Source organism: Typopeltis vanoorti, chromosome 6, assembly GCF_054136105.1.
Source record: "Typopeltis vanoorti isolate ZY-2024b chromosome 6, IOZ_Tvanoo_1.0, whole genome shotgun sequence".
Taxonomy (NCBI): Eukaryota; Metazoa; Arthropoda; class Arachnida; order Uropygi; family Thelyphonidae; genus Typopeltis; species Typopeltis vanoorti.
In genome coordinates, this window is record NC_143554.1 from 31398017 (window position 1) to 31425910 (window position 27894).

The 27894-nt window shown below is 34.8% G+C and overlaps 1 protein-coding gene across 3 annotated transcripts in view; it reads left to right on the forward strand.

Annotated features, from left to right (window-relative positions):
* LOC150105360 (transducin beta-like protein 3) overlaps positions 1 to 27894 on the forward strand; it is a 324945-nt gene that overhangs the window by 77791 nt on the left and 219260 nt on the right. For all 3 annotated transcript variants that reach the window (XR_016548482.1, XM_090394739.1, XM_090394738.1), the window contains exon 4: positions 1961 to 2138. Coding sequence is in view for 2 of the 3 variants with exons in the window: in XM_090394739.1 (XP_090250865.1) it covers positions 1961 to 2138 (178 nt within the window). In the remaining variant the exon portion in view is untranslated. The remainder of the gene's footprint in view (positions 1 to 1960; positions 2139 to 27894) is intronic.

Below are 27894 nucleotides of genomic sequence, written 5' to 3' on the forward strand. Positions count from 1 at the left end.
TTTTCAGGCTGAAATATATGGTTGAATAAAAATCTTTCATTTCTTTCCTGGTGTTTTCATGTGAATTGAAAAAAGCAGTTGCATGTAATGTTTTAAACTTTGGGATTTAGAGACAGAGTTGCACATTCTGTTGACAGGATTATAGGAAGAGGTTTTGGGGTTGAGAGAGTTGAAGTTCAGAGGATAAGTTGAAAGGTAGTGCAATAACCTAAAAAGATTTTTGTAGTGGTGGTTAGAAGAATACATTGACCAAAAGAGATAAGGATATGTTCTATTGTATAGAACCTTACCCAGGTTCTCTACTATGTATTGGTTTTTACATTATTTAAATACTCCTATTTTGTTCCATTAATAAATGCAGCAGTTTATTACACAATTCTTATATATCAACAGATAATTTGTGTTATTTCTTTCATTTGTTTTTTATGAATTAATTCCCTAACTTTTCAGCTTACTTTCAAAAAGGACTTAAAGATGACTATTTTTCGAATAATTATTAAGAGTTTTTATGTTGCAGAAACATCTCCTTCTGAAAATAGCACTAAATTTGAGTTACTAAATTTTTTTATTTTTAAAGATGAAAAGTATAAACAGAAGAAACAATACAAGCCCATTCAGAGCAGACTTTTACAAACATTTGTGATTATGCGAGATTCATATCTGCATTCGTCACAAACAAGTGGTGGGTTTTATCAGCTGGTCTACCAAGACAGGCAATATAGTGAATTTATTTGCTAAGAAGTCTTGGGAACCTCCTTATGTCATCATTTTTGCCTATTAGGTATATAGCTAAACTAGAGCCAACTTTCTGCCAAAATCAATTATTTCTTTGCTTCTTAAAGTGTTTTATAGTGAGAATTTGATTGTTTGATCTATCAGTGTATCTGTCAATCATTTTATTGATGTAATTTTAATAAATATTAAGGTCCATTTTTATGTTAGAAAATTGTATTCGTAAATGTTGTCCATAGATGAATACATTTAAATTTATATTTCCTGGTTAATGCAGTGATTTTTTTTTTTTTTTTTTTGTGCATGATATTTGCTTGTATATATCACAACTAGAACTTAACATTTTCAAAAGCATCTTATTATTAAAATATTAAGCTGGCCTACAGCTACTTTAATAAGTTTTAAGCTTAGCATTTATCAAAACTTCTATTAATGTGTGTTCTCCATGGATACCAGGACTCACTGGGCCCACGTGCTTATCATACTCCTTTCGATTCATTTGGTAGTAATCTGAATACTTAAATTAGCAAAAGTTATGGCCAAAATTAATGCACATGAAGTTATGCTAATGTTGGTTTGTATGCTGTAAAAATTATGTTGAGTATTACATTTGATTGGCTTTCATTTCAAAAGTACCTAAGGAACTTTATGAAATGTAAGCCCATTTTAACTTGTAAGAATTCAGTTAAAATTTTCATTAAATTTTTTTAAAATTCTAAGTTGAACAAGTTTATATTCAACTAAAATTCGATAAAAAAAGAACAAAATAACCAATATTATGCTATGATTGAGAGGAGTAAGTACATTTATTTCAGCATCCATAATTAACAGGAGGTCATGTGTCCACTCGCGCACATGACCAAATGAATGGATAGTGTTTTTTCTGTTAATCTATGAACTGCGAGTTTGAATCCCATTGTGACATGGATATTAGATATAGGTTTTATAAGTTTTTATACGTTTCAAATAGCTTCAAGCAGGATTCTCATCTTATTGAACTCTCAGCATATCCATAAGTGGTACAGGTTTCCAATCTCTCAGTGTATGCTCCATTGAAATTTCTCAGTGGTTCACCCCAGCCTGTTACTTTGAAGGGTCACCATCCTATAGTATATGGGATTCACTGGTGATTAAATCATTTTGTAAAAAAATATAATAAATCTAACCTGTAATAATTTAGTATGCTGATATATAATTTTTTTTTAAATAACAATTATTATTTTTACAGAACCAAAAGAAATCTCTCCAGATTCGTTTTCTGAACCATCAATCATTGAAAATAGGAAAAACAGAACAAACTGGAAAGAACTACTTAGGAATAGTAATCTCAGAGTTACTTCTTTAGAGGGACACAATGATATAATATTGTCTGTAGTAGTTGAGGGAAATTTAGTGTTATCTGCAAGGTAAGTTTTATTTATTTAAATTTCCATTTGTTTCCCTGTGTTGTTATTGCAAAATGAAGGATAAGATTACAGGATTCATTTCATTATCATAGTTATACTTGAAGGGAGCAATGATTGATTCTAGATGTGTTACAATTTCTTCAGTTACAGAAGAACCCCCAAACTACACTAATTTTAAAATAATACACATTAATTAATTTATTCACATTATATAACAGATATCCATATATAATGGATCACTTGAAGGCTCATTGGGAGCATTTTTCTCTCACAGGTAAGTCATCTATTTAAATTGTAAGCGAGTTATTTTTATTTTAGTGTGAACAAAATGAACATGTGGTATCTTTTGTTCTTTGGTTAGTTTAATCTTCTGGTCATAGCATGGGAAGGGTATTCTAAATATTATAATATTTAGAATACTAAATAAGGATGCTGCTGAATACACTTACCAAATGTATTCTTTGCCTTTTCTTTAAAATATACTTGTACAATAATTATTAGCTATTTTGGGAGTCACTTTTTAATTAATCTTTTTAATCTGGTTCCCACTCATGTAAAAAAAATTCCATTTCATATTTTTTATCAATTTTTTATTTTATTTTTTGTAATTTTTCAAAATTATTTTTTACATAGTCTCTAGAAACTCTGCTCTAGAGACTAAGCATGGAACTTTTTTCAAGCTACTTCAAGCCTCCAATAAGCAGCGAAGTAGTCTCACACTGGGAGATAAAATTCATCTCTCACAAACATCCATGTCCACGGTGGGATTTGAATCTGTGACCTGTTGGTTGGAGAGCGGGTATGCTATCCACTCAGCAGGCTGGCAAATGGCTGAAATTTTCATATGGGTGAAATAATTTACTTTTGTTGGCAAGAAGTTGTTTTATTGCAATCTCTTATGTTGTTGCAGTTATGTGCTATCCAGTTGTTTTTGACTCTTGGTGATGGGCTCTTCATAAACAAAAGCTCTCCAACTTACTCAGCCTCTTGTCTTTTCTTTCAGCAATTGTAAGTTCAAGTTGGTAAGTTCCTTTATGTTGTCCAGCCAACTCTTTTGTGGTCTTCCTCTCCTTCTCATGCCCTCAATCTTCTCCAGTTGCCCTTTTCGAATGATTCATCTACTCACATAATATGTCCAAACTACATTAACTTCTGTTTAGTGATCATTGTCTCCCAGGTACATTCGGTTTTTTTATACTCTCTAAAACCTTCTTATTAGTCATTCTTGCAGTTCATGAGATTGTCTCCTCCATGTCATAATTCAAATGAATAAATTTGCTTTCTGTCTTTCTTAATAATCCAAACAGTTCTGACTTTCGTGGCCATACAACTCTATCTTTTATAATTTTTTCAGGTTTAATATAACTTTTTTCCCCATGGCTATCCTTTTAATTTCATCTTCACATATATATATCATCATTTCTTATTCTGGACCCCAGTAAATCATGACTTTCGACAATGTCTATTTTATTTCTGTCTATCATAAATTCATCTGAATTGCCAGAAGGCATAACGTTCAGTTTGCTAATGTTTAAATTGAGCCCAGCTTTGTTGGATTCCCTCTTAATCAATAGAATCAACCACTCCAGATCTTCCTTTGTTTCTGCTATGAGGGTTGTATCATCTGCATCTCTTAAATTATTTATTTTTCTATCAATCTTAATTCCAGCTGGTTCTTTGTTGTGTTAGCTATTATCATAATATATTCACTATAAATATTAAAAGATAGGGAAACAGTATACAACCCTTCTGCATTCCCTTTTTCCATTTGAACACTGTCTATTTCTCCAAAGACTTCTTATCGAGATAATTAGATGCTTAGATATTCTTATTGATCTCATTACAATTCACAGTTTTGTCTTGATCCATGCAATCGAAAGCTTTCTTATAATCAATGAAGCAGATGAATACTATCTTCTGAAATTTCTTATAACAAAGCTTTAAATGTTTGTAAAAAATTATTAAAGATGGAAACTTAACTGACATGAAGTAAATTTATTAGATGTAAAATTTTCACCTGAGTATCAAAGGCATGTTCAGTATGTTAACAGTAGAACAATAAATAAAATGCAATAAATGAATCAACTTTAAAAGCATCACTACAGCATAAGTAAGACAAAAGATGGTTATTAAATTCCTAATTAAAAAAAAATTAAATAAAAAGAAAAAAGAAATTAATATAATAGGGTTATAATCAGGAATTTACATAAGATTGATCATCATCAGTTGCATCAGTCTTGGGACTGGTAGCTCAGCAGCAATTTCCTCCATTCCGCTCTGTCATTGGCTTTCTTCTTAACCTCCTGGTAACTCCTCAAACCCGTGCTGTCTTTGACTTGGTCAAGAAAGCTTTTCCTTGGTCTGCCTCTACTTCTTTTCCCCTCTATTTTGCCTTCAGTTATTCTTTTCACAAGTCCATCATGTCGAAGTATATGTCCAAACCACCTATCCCTTCTAATTTTGATCGATTTAATTAGAGTTCTTGTTTCGTTTATCTCTCTCAGGACTTGTTGGTTTGATTTTTTTCCTGTCCATTTTATTTTGTTCATGCAGTGCCAGCACCACATTTCAAAAGCCTTCAATCTTCTTACATCTTCTCTGCCTAGAATCCAGGTTTCATATCCATACAGTGCAATGCTCCATATCAGTGTCTTTACAATTTTTTTTTTTCAATTGTAGGTTGAGGTTTCCTGTTAAAATGCTTTTCATCTTAGAGAATTGGGCTTTTGCATTGTTTATTCTTGATCTCATGTCTTCTCTTGTTCTGCCATCTTCTGTTATTAGGCTTCCTAAATATTTAAAGCTTTTCACTTGTTTTATTTGTTCCCTGCTGATGTCTATATGCTCTGTATTGATAGAGATTTTGCCTGTAACAATGATTTTAGTCTTATCTGTGTTGATTTTCATTTTACATTTTTCAAGGTTATTATTTAGTAATTCTAGCATTGTTTTTAACGTTCTTCTGTTTTATGCTACAAGAGCTATGTCATCAGCAAATCTTATACACATGACTTGCTCACCATTTATCTTTATGCCACTATTTTTTTATCTTTAATTTCCTGAATGGCCTTTTTAATATATAAGTTAAATAAAAGTGGTAAAACTTACTCCACTCCTTATATTTATTATTTTCTCTTTATCATTGATTTTAATCTGTCCATTTTGATTTTTGTAAATTTGATAAATTATTTTCCTATCCCTCAAATCTATGCCGATATTAGTTAGACAATTTAGGAGTATTTGCTGGTTTACTTTATCAAACGCTTTCTCTAAATCAAGGAAGCAAATGTAAGTATTTTGACTAAGGTTTAATCTTCTCTCTATTATTGTTCTTAAACAGAGTGTTGCCTCTCTTGTTCTTCCTTTATTCTTTCTGAATCCAAATTGGTCTTCATCCAATAGACAATTTATTTTTGAATAAATTCTATTTTGAATAATTTTTAGCAGAATTTTGCTAACATGTGGGATTAAAGCTATTGTTCTAAATTGGCTGCATTTGTTTGCATTATTCTTTTTTGGTATTGGTATTGGTATTATGGTTGATTTCATAAATTCCTTTGGTATTTCTCCTCTATCATAGATTTGGGCTATTAATTGATAGAGTAGGTTTTTTCTCATCACCTAGATTTTGTAGCAGTTCTATAGGAATATTGTCTACACCTGGACTTTTTCCTTACTCATTTTCCCTTACTCATGTCTGAAATAAGATTGATATAATAATATTTTTCATGAAGGGGATAACCAAAAGTCATCAGATTTGTTTACATTTAGTCAGATATTATATATATACAGGGTGTTCGGGATAAATTTGACAGTTTCGTAAGGAAAAAGAAAATCTTCTTTGTATCTATTAAATTTAATGAATTGACAAAAAAACATTACAGGCAGAGTTAATTACAATACTATCAACAAGATTTACTCAAAATAACCACCATTAGCATCGATCACAGCTTCAATTCTGCTTCGGAACCTCGAACAAGCTGATGCTACAGTCTCCCTGGGAAGGGCCGCAAAAACTGTTTTAATTTTATCCATTAACTGGGCTTTTGTATTACTGGAAGTGCGATTGGTGTTTTTTTCAACTGCGCCCCATACAAAATAATCCATGGGGTTAAGGTCTGGGGAGTTTGGAGGCCAAACATTTGGACTGGTGAAGTCGTAGAAATTTTCAGACAACCATTTTTGACTTTTCCCAGAGGTGTGGCAAGGGGCCGAATCCTGCTGCCATACATACGGCCTACCATTGGCTACCCTTGTTATCCAGGGCTTGACTACAGTTAGCAACTCCACGAACAAAGCCCGAATTCCAATGCCAGGGTTCTTCAACACCTGTTCCTGCAGATTTGCGAGGAATTCTGCTGTACGAACGCAATCAGATCGTCTGCTAGGGATCTTTCTTCTTGCTACATCCTCGTAGTCACCATTGCAAGTCTCTAGTTCATGCCTGATTGTTTTTACTGTATTCAGGGAGCATTGGGCAGCAGTCGTAATATCCTTATTTTGATGGCGGGCACGAATCATCATGATACAAGTTATTCTCTTCCATGATTCAGGTGGGTTCCAGCTATCCATCCTTTCTGACATCTTGTATATGAATGAAGAAGGGTCCAAACTTTTAAATGAAGAGAAGTGTGTGTTAATACATGTAACTTACGGAAAAATATAATTAATTATAAATATGTCAAATTTATCCCGAACACCCTGTATATATATATATATATATATATATATATATATATATATATATATATATATATACAGAAGTTATTTTTCTTGCTGTCACCAACTAAACTAAGCTTTGTAATTACTACAACACTATATATCATTAAAAGCTTAACCATTTCAATATAGGTACGTGAAGATGTTTGTAAAAGATTATTAAAGACAGAAGCAAACTTATGTGAAGAAAGTTTATTAGATGTAAAATTTTTGACTAAATATCACGGGCATCTTCGTTACGTTAACAATGGAACACAAAATAACACGTAATAAATCAATTATTGAGAATCAATTTTAAAAGCACCATTACAATGTAATTATGACAATAGACATCAAATCCTAATTTCAAAAAAAAATTAAATAAAAATAAAAAAACAAATTAATGTAATAAGATAATAATCAGGAAATTACATAAGACTGATATAATAATATTCCCCATAAATGGGATAACTGAAGGCCATTATATCTGTTAAAATTTGGTCAGTGTAAGAAACGCCTCACAGCTCTCCTTTTGTAACTGCACTACAAAGAATTTGTTTTTATGCAAAAGTTTAGTTTTCTTCCAAATTTAATTTCTAAATACTTGTCTGCATTATTTTCTTCATTTACTGGAAAATCTGCTTGTCATATCAAGAACTTATATTTTAAAACAAAAATTGTAATCTTCATTTAGAAACTTCAGATGTTATTGATTAGTCTTGATAAATCTCTTTTAACAAACATTTCTTTGACAGATACTATTAATTTACTTAAACAAGATTTTCCTTCAGATATTATCAAACTTTTGTACTTTGTAATCCACTCTGGTTATTGCAGTATACAAGACAAATTATATCATCAGATTGAAGCACAACTATAGGTAGTCCTCTCTCTCTCTTGTCAATTACTAAACAGAGCATTTCAAAAGTTCACTTCTTTAAAGACATTTCTCCTAAACCTGCATATGGTATAGATATGTGGATGATATTTTTGCAATATGGAATAGTTCTCCATCAGATTTAAAACTTTGTCTCAGAAATAAATATACTTCACCTTAGAATTCAGTTCACTATGTAGGAGGAGAAAAATGATCAACTAGCCTTTTTTAGATATATTAATTCTTCGTCAACCAGATGGTAGTTTACAATTTTCAGTTTTTAGAAAAGAAGCACATACTGATTGTTATATCCATGCCACTTCTCATTATTATCCCAGTCAAAAAGTTGAAACATCAAGACCTTACTATGTTGTGCTCATAATATAAGTTCCGCTGAAGACCTTCTACAGCAAGAATTAAATTATATCAAATCTGCCTTTACGAAAAATGGCCTTAATGCATCGTTTATCAAGAAAGCCTTTAATAGCTGTAGGCCACCAGTCTCTAAATCTCATCTCCCAAAGATATTTCTCAAATTCCACTTCTGTATATTAAATAAATTTCTGAATGTATTGCTAAAGTTCCTTTTGTTCTGTCAGGAAGGTTTCCACCTTCCTTTCCCCCACCTCAAGACAAGCTTTCTCCACTCAACTTTATAGATGTTTACCAAATCCCTTAAACCTGAGAAGTCTCCAGAACATGCCATCCCAACTAAACAGAGGTTTCCTTGGAAGAAAACTAAACTTTTACATAAAAAGTAGGAAGAGCAGTTATAAAAGAACTGCGAGGCCTTTCTACATCGACTTAACTCAAACAGATCTGATGGCTTTTGGTTATCCACTTTATGGGCAATATTATTGTGTCAATCTTATGTAAATTCCTGATTGTTACCTTATTATATTAATTTATTTTTTCATTTTTATTTAATTAATTTTTTTTTTTAATTAGTGATGTTTTTAAAATTAATTCTTAAAAATTTATCATATATTATTTTGTGTTTCATTGTTAACGTAATGAAGATGCCTGTAATACATAGGTGAAAATTTTACATCTAATAAATTTTCTTCATGTAAGTTTGTTTCTATCTTTGATAATTTTTTACAAACATTTTCATGTACCTATATTGAAATGGTTAATCTTTTCATGCTAAATAGTGTAGTAATTACAAAGCATACTTTAGTTGGTGACAGCAAGAAATATACCTTCTGTATACTAGTTTATTATTTTTTTTTTACAGCCTTATGTTTTTAAAATCAAAGAGTATCATGTCTTACTTTCACTAATAAATATCTAAAAAAACACGGATATTGGGAAATCATACATTGACTTCAGAATTCTGGTACTGGCACCCAGATGTATAGTTAGCACTTTCATCATCATCAAATTCCTGCTATGTACCCTCAAGGGGTGCACAGGATATGATAGCACTACATGAAAAATTTACATTATTACTAACTTCTTATCTACAATTTTCCTCCAAATCAGTCTGTTACCTGTCAAGACTCCAACCTTATCAGATCTTATATTTCTATCTTCTAAGGTACTTTTTGCCGTATCAATCCACCTATATCTTGGTCTTTTTCCTGCCGACCTGGCAGAGAACACTTGTTTTGTTCTGTTTTAAGTGACCATACCACCTGAGATTAGCTCTGCGAACGCATTCCTGGATGCTGACAATGTCAAGTTCTTTCCTAATATCCTCATTTTTAATATGATATTGCCATTGATACCATCTGTTCATGTCCCTAATCTTTCTCAGGACTCTCATATCTGTGGTCTCTAGTCTTTGGTCAAGTGTTTTACTTCTGACCCATCTCTCAGATCCATAAGTTAAAATTGGTTTCAACAACAGTGCCTTGTATACAGCTAATTTGGTGTTTTGACTAATTTCTCTCTTATTTCATATACATTTATTCAGTTGACTTCCAACCATACCAACTTTGTTGATCCTATTGTCTATTTCCATATTTAATTTACCATTTTCACTAAAAATCATGCCTAAGTAGCTGAAATGTTTTACTTGTTCTACAGGTTCCCAATTCGCAATGGAGTTGATATTTTCAACTGCATTGTGAATGGAGTGAATGATATTGTGAATGAATCACTGCCTATTTTCATTGTCTTTGTCATGTTATTGCTGACCTTCATACTATATCTATTGCAAGTTATTCATTTTAGTCGGGGAATCTTGCAGACTTGAGTGGATTTATTCAGAAGTATATCATCGTCCGCATAAAGCAAAGAACTGACATTAACATCCCCAATTTTAACATCAGGTTTAATATACCACTTTCCTTCATAATGTGATCCATATAGATAATGAATAACAGAGGGGATAATGTACATCCTTGTCTGACACCATATTTAACATTAAACCATCTTCCTGTACTTCCTTCAGTTTTAACTGCTGACTTAAAACTCAAATAAAGACTAAGTATTATTGCTTGATATAATGCCCCATTGACACCATATAACTGTAGCATTTTGAATAACTTCTCTTTTGGCACCTTGTCATATGCCTTTTCCAGATCTACAAAATTTAAATACAGATCTTTGTTATATTCCCATGATTTCTCAACTATTTATTGTAAAGTGAAAATCTGATCTTGACAGCCTCTGTTTGGCCTGAATTCATCTTGTTCATCATCAAACTTTTCTTCCACAATCCTTCTCAACCATTTCTCAAGAATACTTGTGTAAATCTTACCAGGAACGCTCAGTAGAGAAATAGTTCTGTAATTCTCACATTCAGTTTTATTTCCCTTTTTATATATGGGTACTATGAGAGCTCTACTCTAATCATCCGGAATTCGTTCCTCTGTCCGGGCTTTCTGAACTATGCAGTGCAGCCACTGTAAGATTTTTATACCTCCATACTGGTGGAAATGTACTCTAGGAGGTTGACAAAGCCAGAGATTTGGGTGTTGTTGGTGGATAGGGAGTTGAAGTTTAGGGGGCACATAGCAAAAGTGGCTAAATCAGCTCCTCAGATCACTTGGTTACTGAAGAATACTTTGACAAGCAGAGATAAGCAACTCATTGTTGTTTATCGAGCCTGGATAAGACCCCATCTTGACTACTGTGCCCAGATCTGGGCCGCTGGGTTTCTTCTTGATGGGGAGAAGGTATAGAGGATCCAGAGGCGAGTGACCAAGATGATAGCTGGTCTATGGAATGAACCTTACGAGAATAGGTTGAAGATCTGTGGGTTACAGAAATTGGTTGATAAGCAGAAAAGTGGTGATATGATTGAGACATTCAAATTACTGAAGGGTTTTTACAAGACTAATTCAGAGGAAATTTTTCAGAACAGGTCTGGTGAACTTGGGGACATCCATGGAAACTGAGCAAATGTGTAGTTAGCAAGTCTGTTAGAACTAGGTTTTTTTACTTGGAGAGTGGTGAATGAGTGGAATAAGCTGCCAGAGTTTGTTGTGGGTGCCATGGCTGTAAATGAATTCCAAGCAAAGTATGATAGATACTGTGCGAATGCCGAATAGTTGCTCTTGATACGATGTTTAGGGCCTCCCTCGATGAGTCTAAGGACTCCTTGGAGTTGCCCGTAATAATACTTGAGCATTTGTGGTCGAATATCATCTACTCCTGCTGCCTTTCCTCATTTCAGGCTTTTGATGGCTTTTTCTACTTTAAGTATGGATATGTATTCCTGACCGCATGCCTGCTGAGTGTTTTTTCACTGCTGTGCTATCACTGCTTGTTTCATTTAGCAATTTTTCGAAGTGAAATAATTACTCCATACATCAAGGATATCTTTTCTCCAGTTTTCATGTCACCTTTATTATCTCTAATTCTTTTACAGCACTCTTTCCTCCATTTCTGAGCTTCTTCAAGAACCTCCAGAATACCTTTCATTAAAGTGTATTTTAAAATCTTTGATATTTTGGTATGGTTTACTGCAAATCAGAAACCTTAGTTCACATTCTCTGGCTTTTCAGTTTTATAAGGGTAAGAATTTTTGTTTCCTAGGAGAAAATTCCTTATTTCAACATTAGACTTTTTATGGAGAAACTATCCACAAGAAGCTGGTTAACCTACTGCATTCTAGTACCATGGATTGATACTAGCATGCTGTATAGTTCAGTTCTAAACTCTGGGTTTGGAGTTGAACTGTGAAAAAATCCAAACAAATTTTTCCTCCTTTTTGAAAGTTCATTCATTCCATTCTCTGGAACGGTCTCCATCGTATGCATTTTTCAAGGAATATGATCCACAGCTGTTCAAATGAAAAGATGGAGACTGTTCCAGAGGATCGAATGGAAGGAATAAACCCTCAAAAAGGAGGAAAATTTTGTTTGGATTTTTTCCCAGTTCAACTCCAGACCCAGAGTTTGCAGTTGAACTGTAGAGAAGTATTGTTTAGCTGTCACACTTGAATGAATTTGAGAGAGAGATTACTAATGGCACTCCTGATAAAGAGTAGCTGAAGAAGCATTTGTAGACGATATAAGCACCAAAATCTGAATGCCTGTGTGAAAGTGAGTGAAGCATATTAGAGTGGGATCATTAATCAACCTAACTGCTCTTTTTAGGGAGCTCTCAGGGGAACCACCCCAGATGTGAAAGCAGTGTTTAATGGACAAATGGAGTTGTAATTTTTGTAGAATTAGAAGCTATTTGAAGTTAAAGTAATGCCTTAGCAAGAGGGAAAAACCCAATATTTTTTGTATGCATAGAAAACAGTATTTGTAATATATTAGTACTCTGAGTGATTTTCAGTTAGAGTAATCCCAGAAAGACAATTCTCATCTTGAATAGAGATATGGGTGTTGTAAAAAGTAAGATAGGAAGAAAAGGTTTTTTTTTTCTGGTAAATAAGATAGAATTGTGTTTTGCTAGCATTGAAATTGACAAGTTATCCAAACCCCATTAATGAATGTTTTGGAATTTAAGATAGTAGAGGTTAAGGTTTTAGAGGTTGTGATGATTTGTGCAAGTTTTGTCAAATGAAAAGAAGGTGTGCAGTGTGCTGTCATCATTGAAACTCTGAATTGGATTGGCAGTCACCTGGAATAGATAGCATTACTTCCAATCCTCCATAGCGTGTGAAGGCTTGTCACGGATGCCAAACACTCACATACCTCAATAACTATCATACCTTGCCTTGAATGCAGTATTTGAATAATTGGAGCACTTATCACCCACACTTGCAACACATTCCATTCATTCACTGCCCATCATGCAAAAAATCTCCTTTTCACTTCCTTACTCACATGACCTTTGTACAGTTTCCAGGAATGACTCCTCATTCGCTCATTATTCTCTGCAATAATTCTTCTGTATATAATATGATATCTGATAGGGTCCTTTCACCAACTTAATCGTATCACTCCTCATATCTCATCAACATTTCAGAGTTCTCAGAATGTCTTAGTTATTTGCCTCTGCACTCCCTCCAGCGCTTCCTTATTACTAATACAGCCGGATGATCAATCTGTACACTGAAATTCGAGTGACTCCTGATTACTGCCTCATACAGGAAGTATTACCCTCTTATCTGTACTCATCACAGTTCTGTGCATTATAGCGGCAATTTTCTGGGTAACCATTACGACTTCAAGATTCAAGATCTCTCTTCTTGACCACCTACTGAAGCATAGATCCTCCAGTATGATAAGCTTCATTTTGTCTTCTCTGGCCAAAGTGCATAATTTTACATAACTTAAAAACACTGAAGTGACATCCTTATTGCTCAGTCCAAAGCACTAACCTATTCAATCTTGCGACAACATTACATCAGCACTTCTTGGCATTGCTCTTACTAATTTAGCATCATCAACAAACAACTGAATATCTCCTCTTACATATCATTGATATCTAAATTAAACAGTAGTGTTCCAAAAAAGAACCATGTGGTATCACACTCATCTCCTTCCATTTTGGGAACATTACACCCCTCCTCTCCACTTATACAACTCACATACAGCTTACTATCAGTCAGCCATTGCTCTAAACCAAGCTTCCAACTGATTATCCATCTCATCCTGCTCAGTTTCAATTGTAGTTTATCTTGTGATACTCTATCAAATACTTTTAGCAAAATCCAGATAAATCACTGTGTAACATGTCCTCTGTCCAGCACATTATTAAATTTCTGAAGATATTGTAAATTAAAGATACAGGCAATTATATACTTGGCTTAATCCTTTATCCAAGTGTAAGCAAAGTTTGCACCTGAAGTATTTTCAGGACTGAGGCAACTCGTATAAAGAAGCTAATGACTTCACATCACTTGCCTTAGTATCCCATAATGCAAAGCACAAATCCTTACAGACATGTATAATGCTGTGCATTATGGGAAGGTTCACTACCCAGACCAGTTTCGACCTTTACTGAGATCTCATCAGTGGGAGCCAGACCCAGAGGTGAAACTAAGTTTGAAGTAATGCAGAAGTCATATTTTCATATATGAGCAGCCAAAAGGTGGCATGCCTTATTAGTAAAATGCTCTGGATTAGAGATAAGTGTTGGGTCTAAGGTCTCATCAGTGGAAGCCAGAGGTGATACCAAGTTTGAAGTAATGCAAAAGCCATATTTTCATATACGAGTAGCCAAAAGGTGGCACACATTATTAAAATGCTCTGGATTAGAGATAGTTGTTGGAAGTTTTTCCACTTGGTTATACTATAAATTAAAGAAACCTGGAAATTATATACTTGGTTTAATCCTTTATCCAAGTTTGAACCTGAAGTATTTTCAGGACTGGTGCAACTCGTATAAAGAAGTTAATGACTTCACATCACTTGGATATGTGCTTTGCATTATGAGATACTAAGGCAAGTGATGTGAAGTCATTACCTTCTTTATGCGAGTTGCCTCAGTCCTGAATATACTTCAGGTGCAAACTTTGTATGCTTACGCTTGGATAAAGGATTAAACCAAGTATATAATTTATTGTTATCTTTAATTTACATTTTTTTTTTTCACTTGGTTATATTAGAAATTAAAGATGCCAAGAAATTATATTGTTCGTTTTATCCTTTATCCAAGTGTAAGCAGACAAAGCGTGCATGTGAAGTAACTTCCCGACTGGACTACTTATATATAGAGGTTAATGACTTCACATCAGTTGCCTTTGTAGCCCATAATGCATAGCATTATGGGAAAGGCCACTACCCAGACCAGTTTTGATCTTTATTGTGGTCTCATCAGTGAAAACCAGATCCAGAAGTGATACCAAGGTTGAAATAATGCAGAAGTCATATTTCCATATACAAGTAGTCAAAAGGTGTCACACCTTATTACTAAAATAATCTGGAATAGAGATAGATGGTGAAAGTTTTTTCACTTGGTTATAATATAAATTAAAGATGCTAAGAAATTATATTCTTGATTTCAACCAAGAATATAATTTATATATTTATATAATTATATAATTACTCTTGCTTTCATCCAAGTGTAAACAAAGAATTGCATGCAAAGTTGAGTAAATTGAGTATTTTAGTAATGTTTAGTAATAAGGTGTGACACCTTTTGGCTACTTGTATATGGAAATATGACTTCTGCATTACTTCAACTTGGTATCACTTCTGGGTCTGGCTTCCACTGATGAGGCCTCAATAGAGGTCGAAACCAGTGTGGATAGTGTCTCTTCCCATAATGCATAGCATTATACATGTTCGTAAGGATATGTGCATTGCATTATTGGATACTAAGGCAATTGATGTGAAATCATTAGCCTCTGTATACAAGTAGCCCATTCGTGAAGTAATTTCACATACAAACTTTGTTTACACTTGGATAAAAGATGAAACCAAGAATATAATTTCTTGGCATCTTTAATTTATACATTATTATTATTATATGGCACTCCCATGGAGTCCAAAGGCTGATTGCAGGAAGACCCAAACTATTCACACAATCTATCATACCTCTCCTTGAACCCATTAACAGACAAAACACTCACAACACTGGCAACCCATTCCACTTATTCACAACTTTCCAAGCAAAAAATCTAGTCCTTCCCCTCTACTAACTACACTTTATTCAATTTCCAGGGATGACCTCATGTTCTGTCTCCTCTAGCCAAGTGTTTAAACATTTCTTCTATACGAATCCTTCAAAGCCCTTTAAGCATCTTAAATGTTTCTACCATTTCCCCTCTTTTTTTGCTTAACAATCAACTTCTGAATCCACAAACTCTTAATCTTTCCTGCAATTTTTATATACTAATGTCAGAAATATGAGAACAAGTGGGAGGAGTTTTTGTCATTGGTTACTGCAACTTTGCCAAAAGTTATGGACATTAGTGAATAGAAACTGCAGTACTCCTTTAGGTCGTCAACCACCTTTACTTCCTGAAGTGACTAACTTTTTCAATATTTTTGTTTGTCAGACTAGATTCTGCACTTGTTGGTCGTTCTTACACTTGCCTTGTGGTGCCTTCACACATCCTCTTCTGTATTCACCCTAATTACTTAAGTTTTCCTGAATTTGCACTTCAGTGCTTGCTGACCAAAGCACTATCTGTATCTCTCTCTCACTCTCGACACCTAGCACCAAAACTATTTAGGTGCAGTCTGTCAGCATTATACAAATCGTTCTTTCCATGAAACTTAGATCATACATCCACAAATTCTACATCATTCCTTCTGCATAACCTGCATATTGATTCATTTGCAATCAATGCCCTACTCCTTAATTTCCTCTATCATAACACAGCAGGAAACTTACAATCTTCCCTTTCTCGCTCTTCATGTTTGCTTTGTCCACCAACTCCTTTACATCCTCCCTCATAGAACTATACAATATATATATATACATGAAAACACAAGATTAAAGTATTATTTGGTAAATATACTGGTAAAGATGGCCTGTTAATTTCAGACTGAAATATATGGCAGTATATTTAATAAATAATACTTTTACCTTGTGCTTTCGTGTATATATTATGTAGAACTATGGCACAAGTTTTTCTAAAAACAAGAATCCCTCAGAATACGTCTCACCTCTCAGATCATTAGTGCCAACAAAGACAATTAGTTCTTTCCCCTTACCTTTCTGCACCTAGATGGCATGACTAATATCATTAGTTTTTGTGCTAGGGAAACATGATTTTGTTATGCTTTTGTTAAGTACTCCTCTGATCATAGTCTCTCTACATAATTTTCACCTTTCCTTGTTTTTCTCATTTGTTCACATGATCTTCATTCTTACCTTGGACCACCTGCTTCTCTTTCTCTTCTCTTCTCTTGCCACTTCTACACCTTTTTTTTTATTTTACTTCTTGTTCCTGTGAAGGATACCATTCAAGCATGCTATTTTCTTATTTAAGTCCATTTCTTTCTCTTGTATTTTCACTGCCACACATTCAACAGAAATTCTGACGTTAATATTTCTATTCTGCCATTGATAATGTCTACTTGACTAACATTTGCTTTGTTTTTGCCATCTAACTAGCACTCATTTTCAAAACATTTAATACACACTCACTCACTCACCAGTTTCACTCTTTTTCCATTAATCCTTTAACTTTCACGATGAATTCATCTCTCTCTCTCTCTCTCTCACACACACACAGTGCACTGTACATAATCATGTAAATTCAAATCACTCAACTATTACGTCTTTGCCACCATTACTCTACCACATGCTGGCACCATAACAACAGTATCTTGTTTAAACAAAAAAATGCAAGGTTTACTTACAAACCCAGTTAATGACACACCCATATATATATATATATATATATATATATAAAGTTAACCTGATATTCTTAACTAAAATATGAAAAAATGACTCATCTTTCAGCAGCACTAACAACACAATACAATATACTACCTCATGCTAATCATCTCTATTAGTCACTCTAGTATTTAATGGAACCAGATTATTAAAACATGTCCCTCCCTACCATCGCTGCTCTCTTGAAAGGCATCCATCATCAATTGATGTTGATGTCTGTGTTCTGTCTCTAACCAGCTTCTCTGACACCCTTACCACTACATGTGATGTACACACTGGACTGCAGTCAGATACCACTGACTCGAATTCTCCCTTGTGCAGTGGCACTATTTTTCCTTCTTTCCATTCCTTTGGGATCATTCCTGTTGCCAGAGACTCTTGTTGAAAAAACAAATCAGGGATACTTTCAGCTTGTTCATGCATTCCTGTAATATATGTGGTGATATCCCTTATTAATATCAAGGTTACTCAATATTCTAAACACTTCCCATTCTTGATCGGCTAGTCTTCTATCCTCCTTCCTATTCAGCTACTCCTACCTCCTTCCCCATTACATGGAATATACCTACAAAATATTTCTTGACCATTTCCATTGCATCTTCAACAAATGTGATCCTTGTTCATCTCCAGCAACTAAAGTCAGTCTTCCATATTCATCCTTTATTCTACTATTGACATAACTGTAGAATTTTCTGGGATTTTATTTTACTTCTTCAGCCACTCTCTTTTCATATGACAATTTCTCTTTCCCCATTAAAATGGCTCAGAAGGTGTGTCAACTTCTGAGTTTGTATCTCATATTCCTGATGAAGTATGAAAGAGTGGTACTTTCTCTTTATATTTCCTCCATAATATCCAATGCTATGGAGGAAATATAAACATACGACATCCTACGTTTAGAAGCTCCTGCATAATTCCATTTAATCTGATTTATCCATTTAATCTGTATTTTATTTATTCTCATAACTTTAGGAATACACCACTCTGTCAGTCCAAATGGTTGGCATATCTGCTCTCTTTAGGAAACAGGTTTGAATCCTTCCAAGAGCATGAATGTTTGCGATTGTCCTACTAACTCTGTGTGGAAAGGGAATCTACGACCCTACCACTTCTTCTAGCAAGAAGGCTTCACTCCCCAAACCCTTTGAGATATAAGTGACCATGCGGTGTCCAGTGAAGTCAAATATGAATACTTAACTAATTAACCTTAGGATCACATTCTGATATTGTGATAAGTAACTGATTTTGGACCAAATTCTAGGCACTACTGATTTCTCTCCTGTCAATTGATCAGTCTGCTGCACATCACCAGTCTCTTTCTTTAATTTATCAGTTTCTTGCTCTATAATTCCACACAGAGGTAAGAGGGGGTAAGGGATAATTTTCTTTACAGGGAATTATTCCAGGGTAAAGGTATGCACAATACATCTCTAATACAGAGACTTAGCCTCTTCTTTACCAAGACCGCACTCCATGGTGAAGAGTCACATCCTTCCAGAGGTGCCCCCGTTTTCACAGAACAGTGCAGATCTAGACTGGAAAGTCGAAAAATATTCCAGAGGAAGGCAATGGCAAACCACCTCTGTATCTTGCCAAGAGCATTCCATGAACATGCCAAAAATGAGAAAGTATGATATGGTGCTGGATGGTAAGACTTCTGGGCCTGAAGGCATCCAACATGCAACTGGGGAAGAACAGAGGGCTTCCACAAGTAGAACTAGTTTTTATGATGTGTCCAGGTCAAACCTGGATGGAAGCTTGGTCAAGGATGTTGCTGGTTGGAAAAGGGAGGCTCCCTGTTTCACAAGAAACCACAGGATTGGAACTTGAAATGTTAGAAGTATGAGCCAAGGTAAGCTGGAAATAATAAAGATGGAAATGGAGCACAAGAAGCTGGATATATTAGGAATAAGTGAACTTAGATGGACAGGAATGGGCCATTTTCAGTCAGGACATGAGACATGTCGTAAAAATGGAGTATCTCTCTTACTCAGGAAAAAGATGGCTAGGTATGTATTAGGTTATAATCCAGTAAGTGACAGAATCATTTCTCTCAGAGTGAGTGGACATCCAATGAATATGACTATCATTCAGGTTTATGCACCTACTACATAGACATTGAAGAATTTTATGGCAAGTTACAAGAAGTGATAGATCCAACACCAAAGCATGATTTATGGCTACTTATCAGAGATTGGAATGCAAAAGTGGAAGAGACTGAGGAACAACGAATAACAGGTCGTTTTTGGTTTATGTATTTGTAACACTGCAGGGAAGAGACTAGTTGAGTTTTGTGCAGAGAATTCTTCATTTGTTGCTAACACCTGCTTTAAACAGCACAAAAGAAGATTGTACACATGGATATCACCTGATGGACAATACAGAAATCAAATTGATTATATACTTGGACAAAGAAGATGGAGAAGTGCAATTCAGTCTGTCAAGACTTTTCCAGGTGCAGACTGTGAACAGACCATGAGTTATTAGTGGCTACGATACATGTGAAATTACAGAAATTGAAAACAACACAAATGTCGATCAGATATGATCTTGGAAACATACCAGCTAAATACAATATTAGCATACAGAACAGATTCAACACACTCAATTTGTGAAAGAGAACCAGATGAACTATGGGAAGGGATTAAAGATATAATTAAAACAGAAGCAAAGAAGAATATTCCAACAGTTTGTAAGAAGAAGTCCAAATGGCTGTCAGAAGATGCCATGAAAACTGCTCAGGAAAGGAGGTAAATAATGGCCACAGGAAATTTGCAGGAAGCACGGCATTTGAATGCAGAGTTTCAATGACAAGCCAGAAGAGAGAAGGAAAAATACTTTAACCAGGAATGCCAACAAATAGAAGACCAAAACAAGAAAGGAAAAACGAGATCTTTTCAAAAAGATCAGTGAACTAACAGGGAAGTTTAGTGCTAAAGAAAGGAGGAAAATAATGGCCACAGGAAATTTGCAGGAAGCATGGCATTTGAATGCAGAGTTTCAATGACAAGCCAGAAGAGAGAAGGAAAAATACTTTAACCAGGAATGCCAACAAATAGAAGACCAAAACAAGAAAGGAAAAACGAGATCTTTTCAAAAAGATCAGAGAACTAACAGGGAAGTTTAGTGCTAAGGTGACAATATTGAAAAGTAAACACAAAGGATGTCTTACAGAAGCCCTTTACAGAAAAGACTCCAAAATTACTGAGAAATTTGAAGAGCAGGATTATACACAGGAGCCAGTACCACTGTAGAGTGAAGTGAGGTGGGCATTGCAACAGCTATCCAGTAAGAAGGCACCAGGAGAAGATGGAATACCTATTGAATTGCTCAAAGCCCTGGGAGAAGAGGCAGTTAAAATGGAAAAAATCAGTTTATATACCTTTATTGAAGAAAGGCGATGCAAGAGAGTGCGAAAATTACAGAACTATAGCACTGATTTCTCATGCAAGTAAAGTCTTACTTAAAATCATTCAGAAAAGACTGGAACCATTCATGAAGAGAGAGATGCCAGATGAACAAGCAGGATTTCGAAAAGGCAGAGGAACAAGAGATCAAATCGCCAATGTGAGATGGATAATTGAAAGAGCACAGGAATATCAAAAGAATGTCTACCTTTATTTCTTTGACTATAGCAAGACTTTTTGACTCTGTAGATCATGTGAAACTGTGGAATATGTTAAGAACAATGGGAGTCCCAGAGCATTTCATTATCCTTCTGAGGAATCTTTATTATGAACAAAAAGCTACTGTCCAAACAGATCTTGGAGAAACTGAGTATTTCACAATAGGTAAAGGGATGCGACAAGGATGTATTTTATCTCCGTACCTGTTTAACTTGTACAGCAAATACATTTTAAGAATGGCAGGGCTGGAGGAATCTTCATGTTGGAATTAAAATTTGGGAAAAATATTAATACTTTGAGGTATGCAGATGATACCACCTTGCTTGCAGAATGCAAAGAAGATTTGGAGGAACTTATTATGAAAGTTAAAGAAGAAAGTGCTAAATATGATCTTAAACTTAACCTCAAAAAGACAAAAGTTATGGCAACATGTGAACTTAATGATTTAGAAGTAGATGATGGAAGCAGTTAACAATTTTGTGCTCCTAGGATCCCAAATTGATAAAGATGGTTATTGTACTGAAGATGTTAGAAGAAGATTATTACTCGGAAAGAAAGCAATGACAAATTAAGGAAGATCTTAAATTTCGCAACATCTCGCAACAAAAATCGGAATCGTGGAAACAATGGTATTCCCTGTGGTACTGTATGGATGTGAAAGTTGGACCCTGAGAAAGAGTGAAAGAAGGAAGATAGATGCATTTGAATTATGGGTTTGGAGATGCTTACTAAGAATACCATGGACTTCAAAGCAAACCAATAAATCAGTGATAGGCAGAATAAAGCCAGATTGCTCCATCGAAGCTATGATCATCAAGCAAAAATTGTCATACTTCGGACATATTATGTGAGCAAATGACAGTCTGGTGAAGATGATGATGCTTGCTAAAATTGATGGGAGAAGAGGAAGACCAAGAATTAGATGGATGGATGGAGTTAAAGAAGCAACCAGAGTGCACCTGGAAATTCTGAAAGACATGGTCAGGGACAGATCTGAATGGAGAGTGTATGTTCGTGGGATCACCAGGAGTCGAAAACGACTCGATGGAACATAACACATACACAATTCCACATCTCTGTTGTTCTGTGAAGCTTGTACCCACCTAGCCACTCCCCATGTCAAAACCACTTGATCACACTCCCCAATTGGTGGCATTGCAGCATTCTCTGTTATCACTGTATCAGATGACATTATTAAATAACCAACACTTGTTCTCACTTACTTCAGCTACATGCTTCCCCAGATAGTTGTCCCTAAGTAGCTCAAGGAATTTCATCTCCTTACTTACATGTTATTTCCTGCATTCTAGTCAACTTCTGTAGTTAAAGTCACCTATTATTATCACCTTCCTGTCACTCACCATTCTCATCTGTTTAAAAATTTCACTGTAATCTACTCTATATTTCCTGGCCTATAGCAATATACACTAAATATCTAAAATTCATGCATATCTCAGCTTCTCTTCAATTGGCCTCAGAACTTCTTTCGTTATGCCTTTATCCTGTGTTAAACAGGGTCGACATTCCTGTCTTTAATCTTCTTCCTCCAGGTTCTCCGGTCCAGGGCGTCTTCCCGACTCCATCCTTTCTCCCTAAGATTTTCTGCCACCTCATCCCTCCACCTGAGCTTGGGCCTGCCTCTTTTCCTCCTTCCCTCCACCTCCATGCACTCCACTCATTTACCAACATACTCCTCACTCCTCCTCTCTACATGACCGAACCACCTCAGCCTGCTTTCTTGTACCTTCTTACCGATCGGTCCCACCTTGGCTGTCCCTCTGATGTAGTCATTCCTTATCCTGTCCTTTGTCACACCACTCATCCATCTCAATATCTGCATCTCTGCCACTTCCATCTTCCTCTCCCGTGCCTTTGTTATAGACACAAGAGATTGGCCTCAGAATTATTATTACTATTATTATTAATACTATTATTATTATCAACACCCGATATCCTAAACAAATACTGAAATATAAGCCAATTGGAAAGAGAAGGCAGTGTAGACCTCAAAAAAGGATATTGGATAATGAGTCTAGAACAGACCAATATGGTCTATACCCATAATTAGTGTTATGATGATGATTATTATTATCTGAGACCTCCAGGGACTCAAGGATTTATCGAGGAAAGATATAAATCACCCAGACTAATGTCATAAATTATCTTAAATACATTTACACTATATGCACTCACTACCCCTAAAGGCAAACTATTCCACTCACTCATTGTTCTGGAGAGAAAAACCTAGCTCTTACCCCTTTCTTGGCTAAGTACAAACTTCTATGCTGCCCCTTTCTGTGTTCTCTCACTACCTTCCATATAACAAAAAATTTCATCAGATGATATCCTGTAATACCATTTCAAAAGTTTATATACCTCTATCATATCATCCTCTTTCTCCTTTTAACTAGAGTGTAATCCACATATTCGCAATCTTTCTGCATAATCCTCATTCCGTAATCCAGAGATACTCTTTGTAACTCTTCTTTGCACCCTTTCCACAGCTTCTTTATCCCTTTGAAATCCAGGAAACCAAATCCGTGCACAATAATCCAGATGTGATCTTATCAAGGCCTTGTGAAGAGGCAAAATGACTTCCTTATCCTTAGATGTCAAGGTTTGCTTTAACATCACAATTATCCTCTGAGTTGTATTTGCGACTTCTGCTATGTGACTTTTGAACTTCAAATTCCTATCCACCATTACATCAAGATCCCTAGCCTCATCAGTATCTTGTAGCATAACCCTGCTAATCTAACATGACCCTGGAAATCCCATCATGCCAAAGTGCATATCTTTACACTTAATAACATTAAACTGATAGCCATTTCTTATTCCTATTCAAATCATTTTGTAAGTACTGGATATCAGTAGCATCCCTGATTGCCCTGCCTATCTTTGCATTATCAGCAAACAATTGCACATCTCCTGTTGGACCCTTATTAATGTATGGATTGAACAGCAGTGGCCCAAGGACTAAACCCTCAGGTACACCACTGGTCACCTTAAACCCAGCAGATTCACACTCACCATACACTACTTTTTGATATCTGTCTGTCAACCATCCACTGATCTAAGTCAAGAGTTTATATTCCAATCCCATATTCTCCAGTTCATGCAACAGCCTTTCATGTGGTATCCTATCAGATGCCTTAACAAAATTCAACATTATCATAGTGTATCCTTTCCCTCTATCCAACTCGGCCGTAACAATGTTATTGAACAAATTGCTAAAACACGACCTTCCTTTAGTAAATCCGTACTGCTCCTTGCAGAGAATAGCTTGTTTGTCTACCCATTTCTGTATGTGAGTTCTTACCAACTTCTCTAAAATCTTCACTACCACACAAGAGATATTAATAGGTTGGTAGTTTAACACATCAATTTTTGCATCACCTTTGTGTAATGGAACTATCATACATTCCTTCCATTCTTGTGGTATCATTCCTGAGCTGAGACTCAAGTTATACAAACATGTGAAAAGCCTAGCCAATTCGGCTGAGCAACATCATCATCATGCTATTCATGGATTTAGGCATAAAGTGGCCTGTTCTGGACTTAGAAATTATCATTGAATCTCTTTAGAGGACATCCTGGTTTTTTTTCCCCTAATGGTTTGAAATTTAAGGTTTGTTTTGACTGAACATTTCTTTAGCAAGCACACTGTTATTCCATTACCATTTGACAGATTCTTATCCAGGTTATGCAACAGCTCTTCAACCTCCTCAATTTCATGCACCTCTAACTCTTCATCCAATGTAGCAGTAGTACCATGCACCATGTTACATACACCTGATTAATATATCATAGCAAAGTGAACACTAATTGAACAATCTCATTAGCTTCTGACACTAGAGTACCATCTGCATTCAATAGTTATTCTTCCACATTCATTCTTTCTTTTGCTTGTGGCATAATGATGAAATGCTTTTGGATTGCCTTTAGCTTGCATAGCTATTTCTTTTCATACTCCGATTTAGCTTTCTGTACAATAGTCATCACTTTTCTGGTCTGAGCTTTATATGTTTAATTATTCCTCTCACAATTATTCTCACGATATTCTTTCCACATCATCATCTTTTTGTGTATCTCTTGCTTAATAAGGTTGCACATCCACACCTATTTATTCTTCAAACCCTCATTTAAGCACTTTTTCAAAGATTCCCACATTACTGACATTTAGTAACTGATACCATGGTACCAAATATAGTATTCTCTTAAGTTTATCATAATTTCCAACTTTGTAGTTCAGCATGTAACCTGTTCTAATTAGAACATCAATATAATTAGATACTTCTCAAGAAAGCACTGCATGATCACTGTCACCAACTGGTGGTAAAATAGTCATATTCTTAACAGAGACCCCTTCTGATGCTATGAACACATCCAGCACACTTTGACTTTCAGTTCCTTCTTTCACATGCTGCTTGACAAAGTTGTCTTGCAAGAATTCAATAAATTCCTCTTAATTCTTATCATGAGATTTCTCTTCTACTTGTTTAGCACACATAAGACTGAAATGGTGATGCATTTCTTTGTCCCCTGCAACTGAGCTCCTAGGTCTTTAGTAATAGCCCACCATATATTTCATTCAGTTAGCCTCCACTTCACACCAGATAGCCTCAAACTCAATGCTAAATGGGAGATTTTTGCTATCATTGTTTTCTTGCATTTCTACTCTAACTGGACTTAATCGTCTGATATCATTAGTAGTAGTCCTCCTCTTCTATCCCTTCTGTCATTCCTAAAAATAGTATACCCATTTTTCAATTTTTCATAAACTTTATATATATATATATATAAAGTTTAAGATGTCTCACTTCCACAGAAGAAGACCTTCAAACAGAGCTTAACTTCCTGAAAAACACCTTCTTAAATAATGGATATTCATCTCATAACATCACTAAAGGTTTGAGACCACGCCAACAACCTCGACAAGAAGATGAATCCAACCCTATCACTCATATACAGTTACCATTTATCAACTCTCTTACCCCAAAACTATCTAGGATTATGAAGAAATTCAATTAAATACTACTCTGCCAAAACTTTGTTCTTTTCTAAGTCGACCAAAACACAACTAACTGCATTTTCCTGGTGTTTATAAAGTTATGTGCTACTGTGGTTGACCTTATTTCGGTGTTAAATTGTGAATGAAACTATGTTGTGTAATTTATTTTTTTTCATTCACATTTAACATTGATTATTATGTATTAATCATGATTTGTATAAAATTTATTTATTATTCCTTAATTTAGGATTACTATTTAAATATTTATTCTAAACTTAACCTACTATTAATTTGTTAAGCAATAATATGTGCAGAATTTATAATAACTAAAATATATATATGATGTAACGAAAAGTATTATTATAATTAATTCTATACGTAATGAAAAGGCTGATTAAGTAGCTCAAATATTCTGTTTATTCTTATTTGTGAAAATTTAACGTTATGTAATCACTCATGTAGTAGTAGAGCATTGTATTACATTAGCGAAATGTTTGCATTTATTTGTTGTCATGGAGACGCATGAAATAAACAAGCACGAGTCGAATAGAGCGTGACCTTCGGACTGAGAGGAGAGGAAAGATATTATATAAAAAAAAAAAGATTTTGAATTAGAGGAGAGAAGTAGTTTTTGTGGAGCGGGAAGGAAGGTAGGATACAAGCAAAAGAAGTGGAAGAAAATTATAAGTTCTCTAGGGCAGAAATTCATGAGAATAGTGTTTAGAAATGAGCCAAAACATAGTGAATCATATACTTAGCTGCAAGTGAAGTCAGCTCTGTTGTAAAGGAAAATTAATGTCGTATCCGGATAAATAAAGAACTGGACATTCAATGAAAAATTCTGATTAGTTCCAGTCTAGGATTACGTCTTAATTCTATGTTGCCCTGAGAAGAATTATATTGAAATTAACTAGTTTCAGAAAAGTAAACAAGGAAAGATATCAGTACCTTATTGATGTGTTTTTTTTTTGAGTAGTGAAGCGCAATTAACAGTAGTTCAGTTAGATCGTTGGAGAATTTTATTTATATGTTCCGCTAACGTAAATAAGTTAATTCATAAGTGTGCTCACAATTAATAGATGTATTGAAGATTGTATCTGGTAAGAGTAGTCATACTTGTTTGTTTATTCTAACATTAACATATCTTCGAAGTTCAAAGTCCGAAATAAGATTGCTTGGAATATTGTCTACCTTGATTAGTGCTTCCTGTGAATTTAAACATTAAGTACAGCTGATAGATATGTGGAGACTGATTAAATAAGAAGTTTTGTTTTACTAACTTGAGTTAAGAAAGCTTGTGATTTTGAAGCTGTGAATTGTATGTGAAAGTTTAGAACATTGAATTGTAATGAGTGACTTAGCAAGATGTGTTAAGTTGATTGTATTGTTTCATTTTAAAGCAGAATTCTTGTATTTGTTATATATATCATATATTAAATGTTTTATTTTGTTAACCTAATATTGTGTTTGCCTGAATTCCCTTTTATTGCACCGTTCGTAAATATTCGAATCTTGCAGGAACCCCAAGTGGAATAGTAAATAATTCGGCCTAAATAAATGAGGAGACTGCTAACTTAATTAAGAATTGATCCTACTATTTTATATAGACTAATCTAAAAATAGGGTGGCGCAGTATAATTATAAATTTCTCTACTTTTGGATCGGTGATCAATTTGCAATTAGTAGTTATATTGATAAGAGTGACTTGAACCAAGATGGCGGATTTAGAACATAACATGAAAATAGAACGTCACGACATTGACCAGACAGATAAATCTGTTTCACTTCGTCTTGAGGAACATAGACGTGACATCTCCTACAGTAGAACACGAGTGAGCGCCC